Source organism: Arvicanthis niloticus, chromosome 11 (assembly GCF_011762505.2).
Source record: "Arvicanthis niloticus isolate mArvNil1 chromosome 11, mArvNil1.pat.X, whole genome shotgun sequence".
Classification (NCBI taxonomy): domain Eukaryota; kingdom Metazoa; phylum Chordata; class Mammalia; order Rodentia; family Muridae; genus Arvicanthis; species Arvicanthis niloticus.
Window position 1 is genome coordinate 34,290,591 of NC_047668.1, and position 24,566 is coordinate 34,315,156.

The window sequence follows — 24,566 nt, forward strand, 5'->3', positions numbered from 1 at the left end:
CTTCCGCCAGCTGTGGCTTTGTACCAGCGGTGTCTACAGAAAAGGAGTCTCCAAGATAGAACCCTAGGTGTTCCTTGAGTTCTTAGGATTCCTCCAAGTGGTTCTCTTCATTTCTGTGTAGCAAGGTAATATCTTTGAAAAGGATATGGTTACTAAGACTTGTAGCTGATGAGGTGTGGATATATTCTACTGATCCTGATTCTACCGCTAAGTGGCTGGGAAATCTTAGGAAGGCCAATTTGAATTTCTGTTTGTCCTCAGTTTTCTCTCATGTACAAAATAAAGATGTTAAATAGAACCAATGGTTTTTAAATATTTAGCAACAAAAACCTTTCTTCAATAAGGTACTTTGACAAAACCTGAGAAAAATAAAATGATCAAATGCTTGAAATAGAATATAATTTCAGTTAACTTACCTTGAAATTTAAAAGGTTATTGTGTGTCCATTTGAGTATGAAATATACTAATTCCCATTCATAAGTTATGGTTCCCTGAACATCTGCACTTTGTATAAGTCCTGTAAGAATCATCCTGCAGAGCTGAAGGAGTTTGCAACCTCATAGGAAGAACAACCATATCAAGCAATGAGCCCCTACTCCCAGCTCTGCCCTGGAGCTCCCAGGGACTAAACCACCAACCAATGACTACACATGGAAGGGCCCATGGCTCCAGCTGCAGATGTAGCAGATGGTGGCATTGCCTGGCATCAATGGGAGAAGAGGCCCTTGGTCCTTTGGAGGCTCCATGCCCCAGTGTAGGGGAATGCCAGGGTAGGGAGGCAGGAGTGGATGTGTGTGGGTGGGGAGTACCCTCATAGAAGCAGGGGGAGTAGGAGGGGATAGGAGGTTTTGAAGAGGAAACTGGGAAGGAGAATAACACTTGAAATGTAAATAAATAAAATAACTGAAATAAAAAATAAATACAGATATGTTTATTAAAAAGAAAAAAAAAAGAATTCTCTTGCAACCATGAACAAGGCAGGCAAAACCTCTTCCAGATAAATTTCCAGAGCCAGACGAAATTTTTCCACAAGTAAAATAAAAAATTATAAAACAGAAGTGAATGCTCAGAATAGGAAATGATTACTTCTGGTCATAGCATCAGGAGTATCATGAGGATGTCTGAATTGTCACATTCGACCAAAGGTCAGACTTATGAATGGGCAAGGAGGGTGAAGATTTCCAAGCGGACAGACACAGTAAGTGACATTTCAGACGTAGGAAATGAGAAGCACTGGTCAGAGAAGTGAAAGTGTTCCTGTGTGTTGGTGTAGAAATGAAGTAAGGGGAGTTTTAGCTAAAGCTAGGAAATTAGACACAATCAGTTCATGGTTCGGAATTATGAGATTCCCTTTATCTTCCACGTAATAGAAAGCCATAAGTGGTTTTATTCCTGTCTCTCTCCCTCTCTCCCTCTCTCTTTTCTCTCTCTCTCTCCTCTTTCTTTTCTCACACTCTCTATTTGTTTAAGCAGAAAATGATGCAAACAAAAATAACTAACTTAGAAAAGATTTCTCAAGTAATGCATAACTAGTAATAAAAGAGACTTGGGAACAAGAGAGCTGATTAGGAGATTACAGTCTTGGAGGAAAGTGACAAAGACACATTGAAGGACAGGTCTTGCACCAAATTGTGTCAATTCCCACACCCTCCAAATTCTCACACTGAAACCTTTTTCTTCAATGTGGTCATATTTGGAAATGAGCTTTTAGTGCAGAGATAGGTATAACACGGCCCATAAGGAAAAGGGCCTAGCCAACAGTACTGGTAGCCTGGGAAGAGGAGGAGACACTAGAGTGCTCTTTTTCCATGTACATATAACATGAAAAAGCAAGGCAAACACAATGCAAGTCAGAAGAGAACCGCACCAGAACCCACCCAGGCAGGCATCCTATGGTTGAACTTCCATCCTCCCAAATGATGAGGATAAATTTTTGTTGTCGAAGCCACTCCATGTGTGGTGTTTGTTGTATCAATCTGAGCTCACTAAGATGGACGATGACATTAGGGACACAGGGAGTAGACTCAACAGGACATGACAGCTAATCCACTGGGGATTTTGGTCCACAAAAATCAGCAGTGGTTTTGAGAGTCTAGGGCTCTAGACTCTCAAAGTGTCATGGATGTGTGTCAGGATGGTCATGATGTCATGATGCTATTTATAGAGCCAGGGAATAAAAGAGGGGGAAGAGTCATTCTAAGGGACAAAGCTTGATGTTTATTTCAAACAAATGGGTTGTTGAATTTCAGGTGTCGGTAACACAGTCAACCATAACCTTCAAGCAGTTAGAGGTGAGAGTTTTGTGGTTAAAAGCTGAACACAAATCTTAAGGACTTTGCAATCATCTGCCAAAGTATGCCACCACAGACTATCATGTGTGAACAAAATCATTAGGGTATAACATGCAGCTGACAGAAGAAGCTATGTGTCCAGTAAGAGAAGGTAGCTATTTCTGTGTGCTCTGTAGACCTGGTTTACATGTTTTTATGACTCTAGAACTTTTTTTTTTTACAGAAAAAAAGAAACTGGAAAAGGAAAGTTTATCTTTAAAATGGTAAATACAACATGATTTAGACACCCCCAAAGATCCCCTGTGTTCTGATAGATACCTCTAAGAAAGACTAAACAGAGTTTAGTGGACCACACAGTTCAACAAACAAAAGATACTATGACCTTGAAGTAGGGTAAATGGCAAACTGTTTTCCAAACAAAGCACACATTTACTCTAAGAAGGCCAAGCACACAAAACAAGGCACATTCTACCCCCATAGGGATACAGATTAGGAAGCAAATTCTACACTCGGGAATCTTGAGTTTCACCAGTGCAATGGAGGTACTTCTGTTAGAGAAGTTGAGCAAAAGAGGAAGCTGCTGAAATAGAACGTGATATTATGAAACAAAGAAGAGCTTCATAAATGTTCAACTGAGTGAGAAAAACAGAAGGGTGTTTAGAGAGTGCCATGAGGACTCTGGCCTGTTAAAAGTGAGTCCTTAAACTTGAAGATGCAGCTGGGGATTTCCACTCAGCAAATACTTCAATCCCCTCAATATAGAAACTGCAATATCTTTGTTTTATGGTTTCGTAGACATGGACACGAGGGGTCCTTGTAACCTCATCCTTACTGTAGAAATTGAGTCAGTCAAACAGCATGCCATTCCCACTTCTCCCAAGGCCTTGAAAGCAACTTCCTTAAGCTATTTCTCTTGCTGTTTAAGTGATGTAGTTTTGAAGACTGTGTGATGTTATTTCTTAATTCTCCAGTTTAGAATTCTCATTGACTACATATTACAGAATATCAGGATTTGCTGGTTTTAGTTAAAAAATCACACACACACACACACACACACACACACACACAGAGAGAGAGAGAGAGAGAGAGAGAGAGAGAGAGAGAGAGAGAGAGAGAGAATGTTATACATTTTTCGTGGTTTCCACACTCACCTTATGATTAGATAAATACTACTCATGGCTAAGCCATGAACTGTTTATTCTGTGATAACTTTGTTTTCTCCAGACTGGATTGCACTGTTTCCAATTGTCTAGTTTCCTCTGACTCTATTGCTTATTTGTTCCCCAGAGATGGACATGATCAAACACATTAGATCACTTATTGGTTCTTTTCTTTCTCCTTCAGGACTTCCTGTGATGTGTCCTTCATTGCCTGCATTGAGCCCTTATGATACCTAGACCTGCCAAGTGGCAGCTACAGTGGTCCCTCTCCACTGCCACCCCAAGCGTCATCTGTATAGAAATGGTAGTTAAAGCTGCTGAGTTTATATATATATATATATATATATATATATATATATATATATATATACATATACATATACATATATATATATTATCACTCAGGGAGTATGGACAAAGATGTCGGGGTGCTTTAATATTTAGAGGGCAGGAGGGTAAGGTATGTTCTTTAAAGGACAATGAAAAGATCAGTTTTGGGGACAGAAAAAGACCAGAGAAAAGGTGATGCTCTATGATTTAAGGGGAGAAAGTGTTTCTGTGGGCTCCCTTAGCAAGGCTGTCTCTGCCAAGCTAACACACAGAACCTGTTCCTTCTTAATTGCTTTCCCCGATTAAGTCAGGTCCAAGATAATCTCCCTTTTGATTAATTGAAAACCAACTGCTTTGAGACTTTAATTCATCCCCTTTGTCATACTCTACTGGTTAGAAGCAAGTCAGAGTTAGCACTCCCACGCAGGAGAGAGGATTATTCAGGGCTTGACTAGCAGAAGGCAAAAAGCAGGGGACATCCCAGTCAGCTTGCCTTAGAATGGTTTAGTTGGAGAGGAAATTGTGCTGCCACAGGAGAGGTGCTAACAGCAGGAGCAACCATGTCTGATGGATTAGAGGAGGAGGGAGCAGTCACTGACCTACTAGGATACACAGGGGCTGGAGGGAAGACAGAGGCATGAGCACCTTGTCCTGTTAGTCCATCCTGTCACCTCTATCCCCTCCATAGGTACCAGTGCTTCAGTGCTCTGCTCAGTGAGACAGATGTGGTCCTCCCTGTTGGCTCCCTCTTGCTGATCCCTCACCCAGGCCTACTTTTCTGCACTCTCTAGTTTGGTTAAGTATGCTCAAAATTCGAGTGGACAATTCTCGTTTGCTCTCATCCCTTTTCTGGTGACTTTCCCTTATTAAATTTCCCATTAAAAATTAACTGTGAGGAAAGGGGAGGTGTAGCCAGGTTGGGGTAGAGCTGAGAGGATTAAAGGGAGGAACTGAGAGTAAATACGATCAAAATTCAAAATACATTGTCTGACACTGTTGAAGAATTAATAAAATATATTTTTGAACTCACAAAATAAACATAGTACAAAATGCTACGTTATCCATTTTAAGAATACAATCCAGCAGTTAAATATATTCACAGTGTTATACAACCAACTCCAAAACCTTTTCTTCTTACAAAACCGAAGCTTTTTACCCACTAAAACAAGAAGTCTGCCTTCTGCTGTCCCCAGCCCCTGGCAACCTGCCCTTCTTTCTGTTTCTACAAATTTCGATGATTTTACTTGCCTTGTATTTGCAGACTCAAACAGTATTATTTTCATAAGATTGGCTTATTCAACTTAGTATAACATCTTCGAGCATATGCCAGATTTTTTTTCCTTTTAAGGCAGTAAATTAAAAGCAATTATTTCAATTTTATTGGGATTCTCTTATTTTTCTGCTTATAGATCCCCCTGCCCATCCCTTTAACTATGATTTTGGTGGGGTTTTTAAAAAGCAGAGATAAACGTGTGTCCAATCTGTTCTTCAAAAGGAAACTCAGCGCATTCTATGTGTCTATTTAAGGACAGACTCTTAGATGTTTTTCAAAATCACCTCAACTTTTCAGGATCAATTGACGAATAAAATTATAGGAGTTTACATTTAGTCTGCCCCAAATAAGAGTCTTTTTGTTTTGTTTTGCTCATTTGTTTTCTGAGACCAAATTGTAGACCATGCTGGCCTTGAACACAGAGATCTCTTCCCAAAGGCCTGCACCAGGATAGGATTACACCGAGCTGCCACCACCACCACACCTGCCCCAACACTTAAATTCTTAGGCTCCACTTCAGGTCTATTGAATCTGAAAGTGGGGCGTGTCCTGTAACACCAGTATTTCAATCAGCCCTCTAGGGAATCAGATTCTTCTAGAACTTGAGAACCTCTAGTCTTCTAGACATAACCCTGCAAAAGTGCATCTAGAGATTTAACATTTTATGTTGGTTGGTCCAAACTCTAGGATTTCCAGACTGTGAGGTCACTATCTTTGGGCAGATGTGTTGTGAGTTGTCTATATCACTTATAATCCAAATGGTCAAGACTGTTTTCAGTTGAGAAGGCAGGCCTTGACAAGTGTGTACTGTTGCATCTTCATCCTACATTCCAGTGGCTGTACTTACTGGACCACCACAGACAAGGTCAGGTAATCTACAGGACGGTCAAGACTGTCTAGGTGGCTTTGATTTCTTGAGAGCCTTAATAGATACTGATACTGACTACTAACCATAGTCACTGATGAAATGCTGAAGGTATAAAACCAAGGCCTTGGGCAAGCACAGTTTCCATATGCATATTTTTATGTCTTTTCATTTTCCTTTTTCTATGAGCGCATATTTGTTTCTTGTACCAGAATCATTAACTATTGATACGAGATCCTAAGTGATTGATTGGCCATAGTTAGTATTCTGCATTGTAAAACTTGCCCAAACTATTGGCTTGTCCTTGATATTGCCTTGTTTTAGCAGTTGCATTAAAGTGACTTGATATCTCTGTCTAATTTTTCCATGCTGAAATAGACTTGGTAGCATTTTTATTGCATTTCAGTGCTGAGCATTTAAATTCTTTTGCAACTGTGTCTAGTCTGATCCTCTGAGAAACAAGTGCAAATTGCTTTGTAAATCAACAACCAAAGAATCAATAGCAGTGATGTTCTTTTAAAGAATTCAAGATGAGTAGTTCTTATAAGACGCCGCCATCGAACTCAAATGTTCAAAAGCAAGTGTCTTTAAAATGAAGGAAATCATAAAACATTGTTTCAAAGATTATGTGGTGGTGATTAAAAGCCCGAACAGGATTTGAGAACTGAAAAATTGGTTCTGAGAACAGTTCTAGTGTAGCCTAACGGGAACATGAGAATGAAACCTTTTGTTTTTCAGGTCATGTTTACTGGCTTAAGACTTGATGCAAACAAAAATTGTCAGAGTGCTGATTGCCAAGATGGTTTAAATCCAACATATCTGCTCTTAGTGTTAGACTCTTGGAAACCTCCCAGAACGAGAGACCAACAACAGGTCATTTGATCCAATCACTAATTTCATGCCCGAGTCACTTCTGTGGCTCTAAAGCAATGAGAGCTCCCGGCATCGTGACTAATGAAATCGAGCCATCTAGCATGCCTAGAAATCTATGAAGTTAAAAACCCGTGTTGGAGGATGATACTTTAAAATGTGGCTCTTGCTAATGTATGGAAGGAGAGTTCCTTCTTTTCTCTGTCCTTGGAAAAGGTGTTGTGAACATCTTGGTGAGACTAATAATTTGTCCCCAGACTTGGTTTTCCTCCATCACTAAGCATTTGCTTGCAGATAACTGCTCAAAATAAAGAATATTTCCCCAAATTTCCCCATCGTAGCATTTAACTGCTATTGTTGTGCAACTAACTACCCCCAAATTTCAAGGCTAACATATACTCTCCTTTTTTTAAGTGCTCACCAACTCCATGGATCAGAACTTTGGTCAGGCACCTACCTATTAGAGGGCTAGAGTGCCTTCTGAACAGACCCCTGGCAAAGGCAGTCACGATCCCACCCGTGTCCCACCTAGGGGTGGCCAAGTTGTACTCTGGAAGAGCACATGGGCTGGAAGGCACCATTACTCACTTTCAGAAAATATCTAGCCCAAAGAAAAGACAAGGAGTGTTTGCTGTGGGAGGGATGTTCCCTTCTCTTTCCCACTTTCCTGTTAGCTGACTTAGACAAAATGACTGGAGGCGGAGCAGCCATAAAGCCAGAATTACATAGCAATGAACTTGAATGAGTGTGGGTTCTTAATTTCCATTGAGTACCGCAAAGGCCTTCAAGAGCTTGCTTTACAAGATAGAGAAATAAAGTCCCATCTTGTCTTAACTAGCATACTTTGAATTTTCTGCTGCAACTGAGCAATGGTAACCATAATTAATGTAAACACCATTATAAATGAAGAAACATGATAGAAATAGATCTTAGATTATGGGATCTGTAAAACATTTTGGTAGAGTGCTTGATTAATATTGTGTTTCATATGGCCTCATGAGAAGATCACCACATTTTCTGAGTTTATTTCTTACACACTCCACAATTACAATTTAGAAGTGTGTAATTAAAAAAAAAAACACACACACACCAGTATTATTATTATGAGATTAAGAAGCTGAACTTGAGAATGAATTCCCTTATGGAAAAAATACAAGATAAACATTGTAAACAAATGAGTAAGATGCATCTAAAAAATAAAGCAAATGGTATTTTTGATTTCTAGCTTCTGGGTTTCGTGAGTCACATATTTTCTCTTTTGTGTGGGCAGAAAGGTAAATGAGGAATAAAGGAAATAAAATAAAACTCAAGAGAGAACAGTAAGTGAGTTTGCACTTGAACCGCTTTACAATGAAACGAGCATCGTAGAAAGTAAAGTATGTGTATTTAAACAGCGTTTAATTTGGCAAAAGAATTTTTTTTTTCTGTTTCAAAATCCTCAGAATAGGCTCATTTTTTAAGACGAGGGCTTTCTTTAAAAAGCACAAATGTGTAGTTCTCTTTTTCTTTATATTGCTATATTCAAATTTTGGAGACTTAATTGAAATGACTCAAAGTGTCAGGAAAGGTTTTAAAAATAAGCCACCGGAGCTAATCAGGCAACACACCCTTTGCTGTCTGACCATGCTCCCTGACTACCCAGTATTCTGTCTGAAGGATATCAACTAACTTTGGTGCTTCACAATAAACGCGGCCTTTGTCTCAGTAACCAGCAGGAAATGCACTAAGCACGGTGTGGCAGAGGATCTGTAAGGCAAACCATCACAGCCAGGAGGCTGAAAGGCAGAATAAAACCTACTGGGAAAAAAAAAAAATGTTGTAACAAACAAGTGGCAGTATCTCTTATCCAAAAGAGAACCAGTAAGGTTGTGTGACTAACAAAAGACACCATGCACGTTTCTCTTGCGGTTGGATTCTAGGAGAAGAAAAAGCCACCCATGTGGAGGCTGAAGTTTCAGAACGAATTGCGCGGCACCAACTCTGAGTGGGCCAGGGAGAAAGATGCGTGGGATTTGCCCAGGGAGCTCAGGTGGAGCGCGCGGCCTCGTCCTCAAGCCCCAGGCTCCCGCTGCCTCCGCCCGGAGGCCACTTGAGAGGCAGCAGAGCTCCCGCCCGCCGGGTTGCCATGGTTTCCGGGGATCACGTGGGCGCGCGGGCGGGGGCGGGGCGCCGGGCGGGGGGCGGTGCAGCGGCGGCGGGAGCCGGAGCGGGAGGAGCTGGAGATGCTGCCAACCCTCCCCGGGCTGTGCTCGCTCTGCCGTTGCCGCCGCACGGAGCAGCCTCGCCGGGGGCCCAGTGCGCCGCGCTCGCAGCCGGTAGCGCCCGGGGCGCTCGCTCGGGGGCCGCGCAGCCCAAGACCGGACCGCGGATAGGGGGCGAGGGCGGCGTCCAGGCGCCTCGGCGTGCACAGGCAGGATGAGCATCGAGATCCCCGCGGGGCTCACGGAGCTGCTGCAGGGCTTCACGGTGGAGGTGCTGAGGCACCAGCCCGCCGACCTGCTGGAGTTCGCGCTGCAGCACTTCACGCGGCTGCAGCAGGAGAACGAGCGCAAGGGCGCCGCGCGCTTCGGCCATGAGGGCAGGACCTGGGGGGACGCGGGAGCCGCCGCCGGGGGCGGCACCCCCAGTAAAGGTGTCAACTTCGCCGAGGAGCCCATGCGCTCGGACTCCGAGAACGGCGAGGAGGAGGAGGCCGCGGAAGCAGGGGCGTTCAACGGTGAGGACCGGCCCCCTCGCGCCCCGAGCTCTGCCCGCCGCGTCCGCCTCAGTCTCGAACCCCGCCTTGCTCTTGAACCCTGTGCTGAGCTCCCCACCTTCCCCGTGCTCTCCACCTTCCCATTCCGCCCACCCCCTCAGCACCCATTTCGGTCGCTCCCACTCGCCCACCTTCCTACTCAGCTCTCTTGTCATGCCTTCCCTTTCTCCGGAGGTGGAGAAACGAGAGGTTGCGCTCCCGCAGCCCCTCTGTCACCTCTCTTCCCGGGGCGATTTGGGTTGGGCATCTTGTTGGAAGGTTAACTTTCCCGTGGTTGGAGATGTCTCAGGCTCGGAGAGAGTACCATTGTGCATGAAGGGCGCTTGGCGTCCTCTTTTCAGCCCTTAGATTTATTAATGGAATGTTCGGGGAGAAAAGGCGAAGCATGTAGGACTCAGTGAGAAGAGTGTGAAATCGGACTGGCTGAGGTAAAACAAATTAATGATGATAGCTGTGACATTCTTGGAATACGAATAATTTATTTTCCAGTTTTTCCAATACCATGTGGTGGTGATATTTTTGAACATATAACAAAGGATCATATTTAGCCTGACACCTAGGGGGTCTTGGGCATGAGGAAATAGGCTAATGATTTTCTTTCCTTAAAAAAATTATACAAAACATATATTGAATGATTTTGATGGTTTTTTTTTTTAAGTTTGTGGGGAAAAAATAACACCATGGGAAGTTCTAAGAGCTTTGTCGGTTGTCTTAATGAAAAGCCAGTGAGCAACTAAGGACCATGCCAGACACTGAAACTAGAAAGAATGAATGGGAGAGAAAGGAATTTTCTTAAATAGCTGCTTTTGGCGAGTCCCACCCCTTATGCTTCCCACCCTCTCCCTGACACACCAGACACACGAGTGTCTACACAATATGACCAAATCCCAGGCTTTGCAGGAACCCAGGCTGAAATGCCCTGGTGTGCAAATGTACAAGTGTTTTCCTTTGTGGTGTAAGGCAAGCGTGTATGCAGCTTTTATTTGTTGATACTGCTGGTGATTTGTGTGTCCACAATGAATTTCATACAATGAAAACACTGAAGTGCCATTCACTTCATTCCCTTATGTCCCCTTCCTAGGAAGGTTTTCATTTCTTTGTAGAATTAATTATATGCTGAATGAGCTATAAAATTAATGCATTCTTAGCCTGTTTGAAACACACAAACCCTGGACATCAGTGCTCTGTGAATGTGAAAGATTGCTATTTAAAATCTAATGTGGGACATTTGAGTGCTTTGAGAATAGGGTAACCATAGTTTTAATTGTTCCCACACCAAATCAAATGCTTGTCATGCTAGAAAGAAGAACTAGGCAACATCTTATACAGATGGTCTAGTAAGAGGACAGAGACATCTAATACTTGCATGCACACACATTTGTGCACTTGCTATGTATCTGTGACGTGGGAATGCACATGCAGGCAAGCAATGCACAAAGGAAAGGGGGACTAGTATCCTACATATGAGACAACAAGAAGGGGGACTTGGGAAAGGCCTCTGCTCTTTAGAATATAGTGTCAATACAGTCAAACCCAATTATATCTAAATTCTCTTGAAGCACTTTGCTTTGGTTTAATTTCTCCTTGCAAAAATGCGTGTCTTGCACATTGGAAGAAAGAAGTGCTTGTGTAAGCTGTAGGAATATTTTTATGAAGCTATATAGTCCCCAAGTTATCTTTTCTATAAAATTTACTCAAGGTCAGTTGTAATAAAGGCTTAACCAGTTGCCTTTTAACATCTCTACCTCCAGGGGTTTTAAAACTTCTTCACCATAACACAGTTTGATCTTTATCCAGCAGATGTATATGTCTATGTGCATAGCTGAAACTTTGGCATTGGTATAACCTCAACTGGGGCAGTTCTCTTATTTTATAGTTTTCTAACCAACACTTTCATTGTGTTAGAAGTGAACTGTGTTGAGAATCAGTTTTAAAAAGTACTGTAGGCTACAAAATGCTTGTCAGACTGTTTTTGTGAATGGCCTTTCAGACTTTGTGGGCATCTTATCTGGATCTTTTTAAAAAAACAAAAAAAAAAAAAAACAAAAAAAAAACAAACAAACAAAAAAACCCCAGCCCTTTAAACAAGTATACTCTATGGAGCTCGAATTTGTACAAGGCTATGATTTATCCAAACCTGATCATAGGGAAAAATATATATGTATCTGTGTATAAAATTATGCACACACGCACACACATCAAGATAGAACCATCATTTATGGGAAGCTTGTGGAATTGACCCAAAACCCACAAACCGTTTAAGGTTCTGTCTATGCAGGGAATGCTGAAGAAAACCCAGCAGACACTGGGCAGTTCTCTTGTCACGGTAGAGAAAGAATAAGTGTTAGATGACAACAGTCCCTGTGGCACAGCACAGGGTTGCAGGATCAATGACTAACATTTCACATGAAGCTTGAAGCTTGATTCAGAAAATAACATTATCTAGTACCCTTCTTAAAGAGCTTTTATGGATAGGTAAGACTTAGGCTTTTCTCTTTTCTCCTCCCAGCCCCGTTTTGGTTTGGTTGGTTGGTTGGTTGGTTGTTTTTTGTCAACAAACATTTCTGGTTTTTCTGGTACCCACAGTCCCCTGATCACACTTTGAAAGCCATTAGTCAGTGGATCATGATGGTCATAATATGTCTTGTCTTATTAATGGTTAGAGAAGGGGCTGCCATTTGTTGACGTCTGTGGTGTGCTGGGTCCTGCGTGAAAGTCTTAGTTCATCATCTCAGCTGCATGGGAGCTCTAATGTGACCGTCATTTATTCTGTGTTTCATAGTCAGTGTGCTGCAGAACCAGAGTGACTTCATCCCTGTACTCTTGTGTTTCAGGTCTACCTCCAGAAGGGGTTGGGGCCAACTTAACCTATGCTAGCCCCCTTATGTCAAACTCTCCTTGATTCTTAATATATTTTCTTTAAGGCTTTGGAAAGTTAACTTGCTCAAAGTTATATGCAGAACCCAAAGTAGCAAAACCAGGGTTTTGGGTTTGGGTTTTTTTTTTTTTTTTTTTTTTTTTTTAATCTGTCTGTCTGTCTGACCTTGAAGTCCAGATCATCAGGAAGTTCTTAAATGAAATTTGTTCTGTGGGTTGACTCACAGGTTGGGTGTCCCAGGTTTTTTCCAGTATTGGTATGGCTTTGCATGGTTGACTCTTGTCTTCTCTCATGAGTCACTTTTGTGAAAGGGATCGTGTTATGATAGCTTGAGGTTAAAAGACAAGTCTTGGACCATGAAACTGGTACTTGTTAGATTCCTATAAAGACCAGCCTGTTACCTATAATGTGGTAGTTTAATTAGAAAGCCAGATACCTGTAGTTACTAGAAAATCGGTCTGATACATTGTTGCAGTGCTGTGGCCAAAGATGATGCCAGATAGGTAAAGGTGTCCTTTTACTTCCTACTTGCCTTTCCCATGGATTCTTTCATTTGTTGAAAGTTTGTTAGAGTTCCTGTCTAATCTTCTAATCTTCCATGTTCATGTAGCTAGCACGTGCTCTCTTTCCCGTGCGCACCAGAGAGAGGGAGAGGGAGAGAGAGAGAGAGAGAGAGAGAGAGAGAGAGAGAGAGAGAGAGAGCACTGATCCTGTCTTTCAGGCAACCTTAGGTGGTAGAATGCTAGTAGCTTATGGTGACTCTCTCTAGGGAAATTCCCAGAAGCTAGAATGGAGACAGTTTGGCATCACCTTACCTGCCCTGTCCTGTCAAGGCATATTGCTTCTATACAAGGGCGTAGTATTCCTAAATCTGGAACTTACTAATGGATTTAGTAAGTAGTAGGCCAAATAGTTGAATCAATATTAACTTGGAGTAAAATGAGTGGTAATTAGATAATCATCATGGTTGGATCTTGTGTTGCTCAGAATTTCTCAAGTGATTAAAAACCAAGTAAAAATAGTTCAAGTTACCCTGATGGATTGACAAGTGGTAAAGAACAAATTACAAAGGGTCACTCACGAGCAGACAGTGTGGGATGAAACTTAAGCAATATATAGAACTAGTCTTCTCTGTTGCAGGGGGAAAAGAACTAAAATTAAAAATAGGTACACAACCCAAAAGATGTAGAGACTTATACAGCAAGAATGTCAAAGATGTATGCATGCTTGCAAGCTTCTCTCTCTCTCTCCCTCTTCTTCTCTCTCCCCTTCCCTCAATCCCTCCCCCCCACATACACACTTTGATTTTTACAGCTTAAGAGGGTATGGAGAACACACAAGATAGAGTTAGATCTTTTTAAATTAATTTCATAGGTATGTATAATGCATTCTAATTACTCTGCCCACTTCTCTTATCTCCCTCCCACAGTCATCACCCCCACCAGTCTCTTTCCCACATTTGTCACTTGTGGTTTTGTTTGATAACCCATTTCACTTAAGCAGGGCCATCTGTGGGGGCCTTGCTTAGAACTATGCATTGAAGCCTGATCAGCACCCCGGGCGGTCTACAACCAAAGCCGACATCACCCCTCTCCCTGACTCTCAGTACCAGCTGCTTTAGCAATGAAGAGGGAGGGCTTTTTATGTCTTTTTTGTGAAATTGGGATGTTAGCCCTTGTGTTCCTGGTGTGTATTCAGAGAGTAAGGTTATCATGAGAAGAAAGGAAGAAAAAGAGTGGCAGTGTTCCTGAAGAAATTCTCTCAAACAACTTTGAGCAAGCTTTCTTTACTTCTGATACATGTGAGGACTAAGAGGCCAGGCTCCACTGTAACCTGCTTAACAGTGGAAGCCTGTCTGAAATGGTGTCTCTGATTTCCTACAAATCAGATGGTGAAAGCAGGAAAGGTTGGTCTGCTGCCCTCACAAGAACATGCAGAACCTTCTCAGCTGGCTCTTTTTACCTGTTGAGTTCACAGTCACTCTAAGGAATTCCTGTGTGGGCTGGCCCTGGTAGGCCTGGAACTCCCTGTGTCAGTCATGCTGGCCTGAGCTCATCCTGTCTCTGCCTCCCAGGTGCTGAGATTACAGGCATGCATGCCAGGCCTACTTTCCTATAGCCTTCACTAAGAATCTCTGGTGCCATGTGGCCATCAAAAGATAGGAGATGGAGCAGCCAGTCATTGGCTTTTGCCTGATGTGTTACCAACAACACACGACAAAAGACATTTATTTTTGGCTTTCCAGTTGTTTTGTACAACGGAGAGAAAAATTATAAGAACCTTTTGAAATTATATTAGGTTAATGTTTATTTTAGGTATGTGAATGTTTTGTGTACATCCACATACATGTGTGCCACATGTGTGTTTGGGGTCATCAAAGGTCAGAAAGCATAGGATTCCCTGGAACCGGAGTTACAGACTGGAACTGGAGTTATAGATTGTTGCTAGCCACCATGTGGGTGCTAGGAACTGAACCCAGGTCTTCTGTAAAAGCAGCAAGTGTATTTAACCACCAAGTCATCTCTCCAGCCTCCTAAAAGAGCCTCTTAATATATTTAAAAATTTCAAATACATTTAGTCATTTTGAAAACATTCATAAAGGTTATATTTTGGTAGTAACTTTAAATTTGGGCATTTCTGGAGAAGTGCCATGGTGATAACAAGTTCATGTGTTCTGATGGTCCCGACTTCACAATGCTGTTACAAGGATAAGTGAGTTAGTATTTCTGAGGTCCTTGGGGCAGTGTATATAGCAAGCACTGATTACATGTTAAATGACCTAGCTGAAAGTCCTTCGGAGTTACATACTTTTGTTACAGAATAGTGTTATTGTTTTATTTGGAAGCCAGTCTGGTCTTTTTACTTTTTGGAAGGCTGAGGTGCTTAGCCCCTTGGGATTTAATGTGAAGCTAGCTACATTGCACAGTCATACATGATGTAGCCTTCAGCTTACAATTTGTGGCTCAGAGGCTTTTTGTAGTCATGAGACCGTGTGGCCTTCAGCTGTTAGAGATTTACTTACGTGATAGCTTTAAATCCTAAAGTGGATTACATCATTCATGCCAACTGCTAAAATATTGTAGGCATTGTTTTAGCTCTGGGTGTAATCCAGTTAGTAGTATTATAGAAGATCTGCAGTGTTCAGAGTAGAACAGTTAAACAAGAGTTACAGGTATTAAGTGGATTGCTTTTAGGGGTTGACACTGGGACATGAGTGGCCTCAAAGTAGTCCCCTTTTCTGCTATGCTTGTGCTTTGGCAGAAGGGAGTCACTAGAGAGAAACAGCTTGGGGAGCTGAGAGAGGAGAAATAAGAGAGGTGGGGCATGTGTGTGAGAAACTGAGGCAGGGCCTTGAAGGACAGTGGAGGCCTGAGGTGCTTCCCGACCTGTGTATTAAATTCAAGCTCACTTTCTGTAAGACAGTTAAAGCTTTCCATTCAGGTGCCGGAGAGAGGATTCCAGTAAATTTCCAGCTGTCAAGATTTTGTTTATAGCTGTTTAAAAAAAATGTTTTCTTTTCAGCCTTTCAAATGCCATCAGGAGAACACTGAATCTGTCTATTGGGGTTTTATTCATGATCCCTTAAACAGGTCATTTATCAGCAGTGGAGGCTGGGGATTGATGGGCCATCTCAGAGTGAGGAGGGGAGGGACTGAGCACAGGAGATTGAGGTAATTGGCTGCAGAGTCTCTGTCAGGTGTCCAGAACTCCAGAAGGAGCAACCTGTTACAAGAAGGAATGGCTGCGTGTGTGAATCAGAGGGCTGACTGTGCACACCCACGGTCCACAGAAGCTTACTAAGAACCTTTCTCCTCCCTCCCGTCGTCCTCTCTCCCCTTTCCTTAATCTCTTTCTTTCTTTTAAGAAGAGACATGATAATTCTGTTACATTCACTCTGGATCTATGAATTAATTCCTCTGTGAGAGACTCTTCATACAGCACGCATGCAATTTGTTTGTCTAGATGAGACAGGTGAGAGGCAGAAGCCCCTATTTGAGTACAGTTGGTTCAGGCTTGTAAGTTGAGCCTTGTTCAAAAAACTGTCAGTTTGTGTGCTGTTTGTATTAAGTCTTAGATTATGAATTCTTTTTTGTCTTCCTTTAGGGTGCAAGGTACAGTTTAAAAGCCTGGACTAAAGAAAAAAGTTGTTTTAGGATTTCTAGGGTTTGTTTGCTTTGACTGTTTTTCATTGCAATGAACGTTTATAATAGGCCACTGGCCGCTTAAGAGGCAGTGGGGAAAAAGTCAGAGTGCAGTGAGATCGCTGGGTTTGTTCATGTTCTAGTCTTTTGTGGACCTGTCTATACTGTCTAGTTGTCATGACACTCCCCCCCCCCCCCCAGTAAAACCTCACAATGACGCGATCATTATTATAATTTTTTTTTATGAGAGCAAATTTTGTGTGTTAGAAATTTAGAATGACTTAGCCGGTTTCATTATATAATTTGTGGAAATAACTGGAACTAAAAAATTCAGGTCAAGGTTTAAATGAAAACAAACCAATTTTAAAAAAATCAGCTATAAACACAGTTGGTGAGACATTTATGAATGTTCCAGCAGTAGGTTCTACCATGTGTGGCTTAATATGTTTGGAAACTTTGAAAAAGTCAACTCCAGTTGCTGCTGTTTAAAAAAATGTTTCTTAATTAAAAAAAAAAAAAAAGACAAAAGATCAAAATAGAAACACACATTCCACATGAAAGTGAAGCCAAGAAGATATGCTGTGTATAGTTATTCCTGTGTCTGTTTGGGTTGGGTCGGACATTGTTTAGTTTATGTCAGCTGTTCCAAGACAGAGCAGTTCATGGGAGTAATATTGAGGGATTTTTCTTTCAGGGAGAAAAGCTTCCATTTGGTTAAATACTAGTAGATCCTGAAAGCATCTTTTTCAAAAGGTCAAGTTAACTTAAGTGTGACTCGGTTATTTTACTGTAGAGGGCTAATGTTAAAAGGTGTCTTTTTACTTATTAATAATTATTGTTAACATCTGGGGCTTCTTACATCCCCTTGCTACAAAAAGGCTGTTAGAGACATGTAGCTCCATTTTCCCCAAAGAGGCAGAGTCGGGATTTGAGGCTGATGGCTATGGTCCTAGGCCAGCTCCGGCCTAGCAGGCCTGTGGCCTAGCAGGCCTGTGGTCCATTTCCAGCACTCACTGAAGTGACAGGCTTGAGAGAACATATGAAGAAGTGAGCTACCTGCTCTTGCCCTGGAAAGCCACAGCCCAGCCTAGTACCAGTCCCTCCCCTTTACAATCTAATTATTCCATCTGTCCCACCCATATTAGTCCTTCATATACTTTAGAAGCTCAGTAAAATATTTTGGAAATATGATACTTAGAAATATATGAAAATATTCTATCTTGAAAACCACACTGTATTATATACCTTAACTAGCAAAATGTATTTTGGTGTATATTCCCAATATGTATTTATAAATTGTGTGTGTGTGTGTGTGTGTGAGAGAGAGAGAGAGAGAGAGAGAGAGAGAGAGAGAAAGAGAGAGAGAGAGAGAGAGAGAGAGAGAGAGAGAGGGAGGAAGTGTCCCACAGTATAGGATTCGGAATGGAGGGAGTCTTTGTAGACGTGTTCTCATTTCTCCCTTTGCCTCAAAGGATTGCTTTGTACACTGCTTCACAGTGCAGAACTCTACTTTGAGGACCACAGTGTTTACACTGCAGCTGGGGACTCTGTTAGCAGAGGGTAGCTGTGATTCACTCTGGTGTCCAGATTGAAGCATCTAGACAACAAAGGACCCACAGCAGCTGTGGCACTAGCCATGTGGGCACTACCCCAGAAGTTTGCTGGGATATAGCGGGAAATTTTGTCTTACACTAAAGACATAATTCACTTTACCTTAAAAAAAAGCCTCTTTTGTAAATCTGTCTTTCTGTATATACCTTGAAATCTGACCAAACTTGTAGAGCACAACCTTTATAGGCAAATAAATAAATAGATAGAATCATGTTACAGATGCTTAATTAAGGGTCATATAATTGTAAGAATGCTAGTCAATAATGGAAGGAAGACAAACTTTAAAATAAATGCAGTTTCTTAGAAGATTTTAGAAATGACAACCTAGCCTGAGCCTGTTCCCCTTTCCATGTCCTGGGCCTGTTTCCCTTTCCATGTCCTGAGCCTGCTTCCTTCTCCATGTCTGAGCCTGCTTCCTTCTCCATGTCCTGAGCCTGCTTCCTTCTCCATGTCCTGAGCCTGCTTCCTTCTCCATGTCCTGAGCCTGCTTCCTTCTCCATGTCCTGAGCCTGCTTCCTTCTCCATGTCTGAGCCTGCTTCCTTCTCCATGTCCTGAGCCTGCTTCCTTCTCCATGTCCTGAGCCTGCTTCCTTCTCCATGTCCTGAGCCTGCTTCCTTCTCCATGTCCTGAGCCTGCTTCCTTCTCCATGTCCTGAGCCTGTTTCCTTCTCCATGTCTGAACTTGCTTCCTTCTCCATGTCCTGAGCCTGCTTCCTTCTCCATGTCCTGAGCCTGTTTCCTTCTCCATGTCTGAACCTGTTTCCTTCTCTATGTCCTGAGCCTGCTTCCTTCTCCATGTCCTGAGCCTGCTTCCTTCTCCATGTCTGAGCCTGCTTCCTTTTCCATGTCCTGAGCCTGCTTCCTTTTCCATGTCCTGAGCCTGCTTCCTTCTCCATTTCTGTTCCTGCTTCCTTCTTCATGTTTTTAAGCAAAATTAGAAGTCATTTCAGTTTTCCTTGTTGATACTGATAGTGTCACCTGTCCTTAACCACAGGGACCTTTGCAGTTTGCCAACAGCAAGAAGGGCAGGGAAACGCTGTTCCCAAGAGAGTTTTTTCTGTGTTATTGCACTTTGCCAGTTGTAGGTGATGGTGCTGGCTGGTTTTGTGTGTCAACCTGACACAAGCTGGAGTTACCACAGAGGAAGGAGCCTCCCTTTAGGAAATGCCTCCATGAGATCCAGCTGTAAAGCATTTTCTCAATTAGTGATCAAGGATGGGAGGGCCATTGTGGGTGGTGCCATCCCTGGGCTGGTAAGGAAGCAAGCTGAGCAAGCCAGGGGAAGCAAGCCAGTAAGTAACATTCCTCCATGGTCTCTGCATCAGCTCCTGCTTCCTGACCTGCTTGTGTTCCAGTCCTGACTTCCTTTGGTGATGAACAGCAATGTGGAAGTGTAAGCTGAATAAACCCTTTCCTCCCCAACTTGCTTCTTGGTCATGATGTTTGTGCAGGAATAGAAACCCTGACTAAGACAGTAATCAATTTTTTTTCAGTTAAAACTCAGTTAAAGCTGAATATTAAATATCTGTATAAAAATATATGTAAGTGCAAAAGGGTAGAAACCTTCTGATACATATAAATAATATGCTGAATGCTAGCTAGTGTGTGAATACTTACATCAAAGCATTTAAAGAGAATTTCATGGAATATAAAAGCTTTATTCTATGTTCAGTCTCAGAGATTTAGATCTCATTAGATTAAAAACCAAGCTGTTTTATCTTTGAACCTGACCCTTTTTAACCTAAGCTTTACCAAATCATTTTGAAACAACTTAGGACAGAGTGGATAGGAAGAGTTAAAATGCTACTTTATTTAAATGAGACAGGTGCTCATTGTGGAGACAGGAATGCATATAATTAATATATAAATTAATACAAATCCACATTAACTGGGAAAATCTTTGTGCTACAGTGACAGCTTGCTGCCATTTCTTCCTATTATGTTATTTATAAAAGTAAGCTCATTGAGGGACAGATTCGCATCTCTCCAAGTCAGCATTACTTTGTGGTTTATTACCCCATAATTTTATTCTTAAACAACTATAAATTGCTGATATCTTAATATAGTTTAGGAGATGGAGAGTCCTTCTAGGTCTTAGCTTACAGACACAGTTGTTCACAGATGTTTGATTTTTATATTTTTGTGGTGAGCCTAGACTTTACAGTTGAGCCATCTTTCCAGCCCCAGATCTTTGATTTCTAAGTTGACTGCTAATAACAGGTTACACTAGGAAATAATTAGGGCTCTCGGTTCTTACTAATTTTATAGTACTTACTTTATAATTCTTCAAAACTAATTCAAAAGGTATTTGAGTGTCTGAACTTTAACAAAATCTCTCGTGTAAAAAGTATTTTATGACAAGACTACATGAACTAGCCTAGCGGAGCTCAGGTCAGAGCACAGTGGGAGATTTCTTACTTGTAAGAAAGAGGTAGAAGAGGAAACTAAGTTTTCTTTTTTCCTTTTCAGATTACAAAATACCTCCAGTACACTGAGAGAAATAAATGTGTTAAATAACATTCACAAAATTCATCCCCTTACTCTAACCCTCTTACATTTTGGTACCTTTAGGCCTTTTGTGGTTTTGTGTTAAGGGGATACAATTAACACTGCATATTTTGCATTAGTACTGCCTAGGCAAATATCTTAGTTAGAAACAGAGCTATTATAATATAGTCCACATTTATATGAATCATGCACTTAGGAAAGTTTCTTTTACATAAATTATCATGCTTCAGCTTGTTTTTAGAATAGTGTTTGAGAAGTTACATTGATTCATGCAGCTGAAGTCTGTTTAAACTGCAGTGTAATGTTGTCTCGTGTAAATAGACACTATAAATTCTCTGATAAATGTTGGCGATTTTTTGCTAGAATACTATAGTGGATGTGTGTGTGTGTGTGTGTGTGTGTGTGTTTATTTTTTTTTCATTTTATTTTATTTACATTTAAGATGCCATCCCCTTTCCCCATTTCCCCTCCCTAGAAAACCCCTGTCCCATGCCCCCCTTTCCTTTTTGCTTTTATACAATTTTTTTAAATGTTAATTAAAGGATTTATAAGTTTGGTAATGCTCAATCAGAAGGGTAATCCAATACCCAACCTAGATATAAAGACTATCTTTGACTGGTGGAGACCTGTGAACATCTGCCTCCATGCCCCCTCTCTCTTTCTCTCTCTCATCATCTAGTTTCTCCTCTCCTTCATCTTCTCTCCTTACTCCATCTCTTCCTCTCAGTACTCCTTCCCACTTAGCTCCTCCTACATATCACTCTTCCTGTTAAAGTAAAACTTTTCTCTCAAAATACAGTTAGAGCATACTTATTCCTAATTGTACCAGTGAGGTATAAGATAGTTCTAATACCCAGTCCATCATTTTGTTGACTAACCAGAACTTCTGTCTTCTAACTAAAACACTTACTTTTGATCCTGGCTTTTTTTTTTTTTTTTTTTTTTTTTTTTTTTGGCTTTATAATGAATGTCAGCTGAAAACTATCTACTCAGATCTTTTCTCTCAAAGTAAATAGCCAGGATTGGCTATGAGACTATGGGTCTTCAACCCCGTCAGAAATCCAGAATGACTGAGTTAACTGAAGTTATAGGAAGCACTAAACATAGCTTCTAAAACTTAGCCAATTTATAGAGACCTCTGAACACCTGAGAAGCCCCTATACTACCGAATGTTCGAGCATCAAATCTTCAGCCTTCTGGTCCAGAGTCATCTGACAGACCTTAGTGATGCAGGATTATTAAGGGCTGATTACTCTGTCTGGGCAGATATAATCAGTCGACTATTCTGCATGTGTGTCCTCTTCAGGACAGTAGTTAGTCTGTAGATGGAAAGAGGCAATTCTTGCCTAGTGGCTGTCACCACACAACTGGCATAACTCCAAGGATGCTCAATTTCTTCTTAGAATCCACAACAGGAAGCTGTCAGGAGCAGACAGGTCTCTAATCAGAATGGACATTTATATAAATTTTTGTTGCGTCAATTCTATGGACTTCTGACGTTTTGAAAACCAACTATCCATGTAAGGTCACCTGGACTGTTGTCTGTTCACTCCTCTTGGCTATTTCTAAATAAAATATGGTTAACCTCCTAACAATTAACTCAAAGCCATAAATTTGCTATAGTCCCTTAACTCATAGGTTAACCGTCCCAAATCAGTGTGTGTTTATTTTTAAAGATCGTTTCCAGTGTGATCAGGAAACTTCTTTTGTCTCACTCCCAAACCTTTTCAGGGAACCATAGAATGAAAATTATAATAATAATAAATATGTTTTTAGTTTTCCTTTACACTTTTAAAAATACACAGTGATGTTCTCCTGAGGATATTAATATCTGATATTGCAGTAAATTAAATGCAGAATCTATCCTATTATACTAAATTTGGAAAAATAATGTAAAATAAAATCATTCTAATATTTGCTAAAATTTGCTCTTGGGCTGGAGAGGTAGCTCAGCTCTCAGACTAGGCTGACAAAAAAATTAACATTTTGTTCTTTTGTAGGATACAATTTTTAAATTAAAGTATGTTATTTATAAAATAAATGGGGAGAACCATTTTTACTATTAACTTTAATATATATATATTTAATTTATAATATATATATATACACACAAAATACACACATACATAGTATATATATATATATTTATCAGGTTTAACTTCTGTTAACTTCCATTACAATAAATATTGACAGATATAATATGGATAAGCAGAATTTTTAAGAGTCTAAAGAAACTTTGAGATCAAAAAGTTTTGAAGACTGTTGCCCCAGGGTCTCTGCCTGAGGTTGGGCAGGGCGATTAAGGCCAACATTGACCACACCTCACTTGGCTACGAGGGCTCTGCAGAGCACACACAGGTTATGTTCATCTCCTGAGTGTTACGTGGGTTGTGTCCAGCCACTGAGTGTTACGTGGGTTATGTTCAGCCATTGAGTGTATTCTGCTTCTTTACATTCAAGCTGAATCTCACATTTAAGTGACATTCTCAGACAAGTAAAGTGAGATGGATATGGAGAAATTACAATAGAAGTTCCCGTGGGATTACCATAGAAACTGTCCAGTGTCAAAAGGCTTAACTCTGCATTGGGATGTTGTGTACACAGCCCAGGACATTTGTCAAAGTTCATTGGATGGTACATACCATTCAGTGCTAATTTTGCTTCAGCTAAAGAACAGCAGAACCATGAATGGTTGGAATCCTGTTTTCCAGTCCTTAATTGAGAAACACCATTACTGTGATGGTTCTTTTGTGAAATCTATCTATCTATCTATTTATCTTCCTTCCTCCCTTCCTTCCTTCCTTCCTTCCTTCCTTCCTTCTTTCTTTTGTACACAAAATCTCAGGTTCCATTTTTGTAATAATAGAGTAAACATGAAAATGCTTTTTGACATTTGAGGGAAATGAAATCAAAGGGTTATCAGTTTTTGCTACTTTTAAATCTACTGAATGTTTCCAACCAGAACTGTGTAATATGTCAGTTTCACCAACTTAATACTTTTTAACTTTTGCCTTCATTTGTCTGAAAAATCAATAGGAGTCAGGGAGCATTTCCTCTCAGGGAGGAGCACCTCTCAGGAGCACTTCCTCTCAGGGAGGAGCACCTCTTAGGAGCATGTCCTCTCAGGGAGCACCTCCCGTCCATACTTTTTCATCAGCACAGTTCATTTAGACTTACTGTTTCTAATATGTGCGTGTTAGTGTTAGGGACTGTTAACCATGCAGTCCAGGGAAGACTTGTGGAGCTGTGTGAAGAAGTAGACAGTGCAAAATGCCAGAGATCTCTAGCTAGCTATTTGCTCTGGAGCAGATGGAATGGTGTGCTATAATAGAAGAGTTGAAAGGCTTCCTTGGGTTAAGGCTGTAGTGGCAGCAACATGACATCTTCATTCTTTGAAGACCTAGGGAACTCAACTATAGGTATATTCTGTGACTAGGAGGCCATTGTCATAGCCTTACTGGTTTATGCACTGAATTTTTCTCAAAGCTTTTATATTCTTCAAAATGTCCTCTGTGGGAACCTTATGTATATGGCCATTTGAACTCTAAACTTCTGGAATTGGTCAGGGTTATTCTTCCTCCCAGATGGAATGGGTCACTACGTCTGTGTTTCCCTGTTGACCTCACCTTGTTGCACCTGCTCTGTCCAAGCTTTGGAAGAGGACTTATGCCTAGAAAAGCAGAGGTTGGATTTCTGTAGTTTGGACAGTATCCCTTTCCCCAGTAGAGGGTATTTAAAATCTGGAGACAGTGTGGAAACATTTTTTACTTGGCCTTTGTCCCTGCCTTGCCTCTGTGTGGTTTTAAAAGGTTAGTCATGTAGAGACTCCTCTAGCTGAAACTGATTTTCTTCCTCTTTGTGTAAAGGAACATTGTTAGCAATC

General features: G+C 41.2%; 1 protein-coding gene across 2 annotated transcripts in view; it reads left to right on the plus strand.

The window, feature by feature from the left end:
• The first annotated feature begins 8,960 nt into the window (after positions 1-8,960).
• Positions 8,961-24,566, plus strand: part of Prkar2b (protein kinase cAMP-dependent type II regulatory subunit beta) — a 94,535-nt gene continuing 78,929 nt past the window's right edge. For both annotated transcript variants that reach the window (XM_034514364.2, XM_034514362.2), the window contains exon 1: positions 8,961-9,505. In XM_034514364.2, coding sequence (XP_034370255.1) covers positions 9,205-9,505 — 301 coding nt within the window. In that variant the 5' untranslated portion in view covers positions 8,961-9,204. The remainder of the gene's footprint in view (positions 9,506-24,566) is intronic.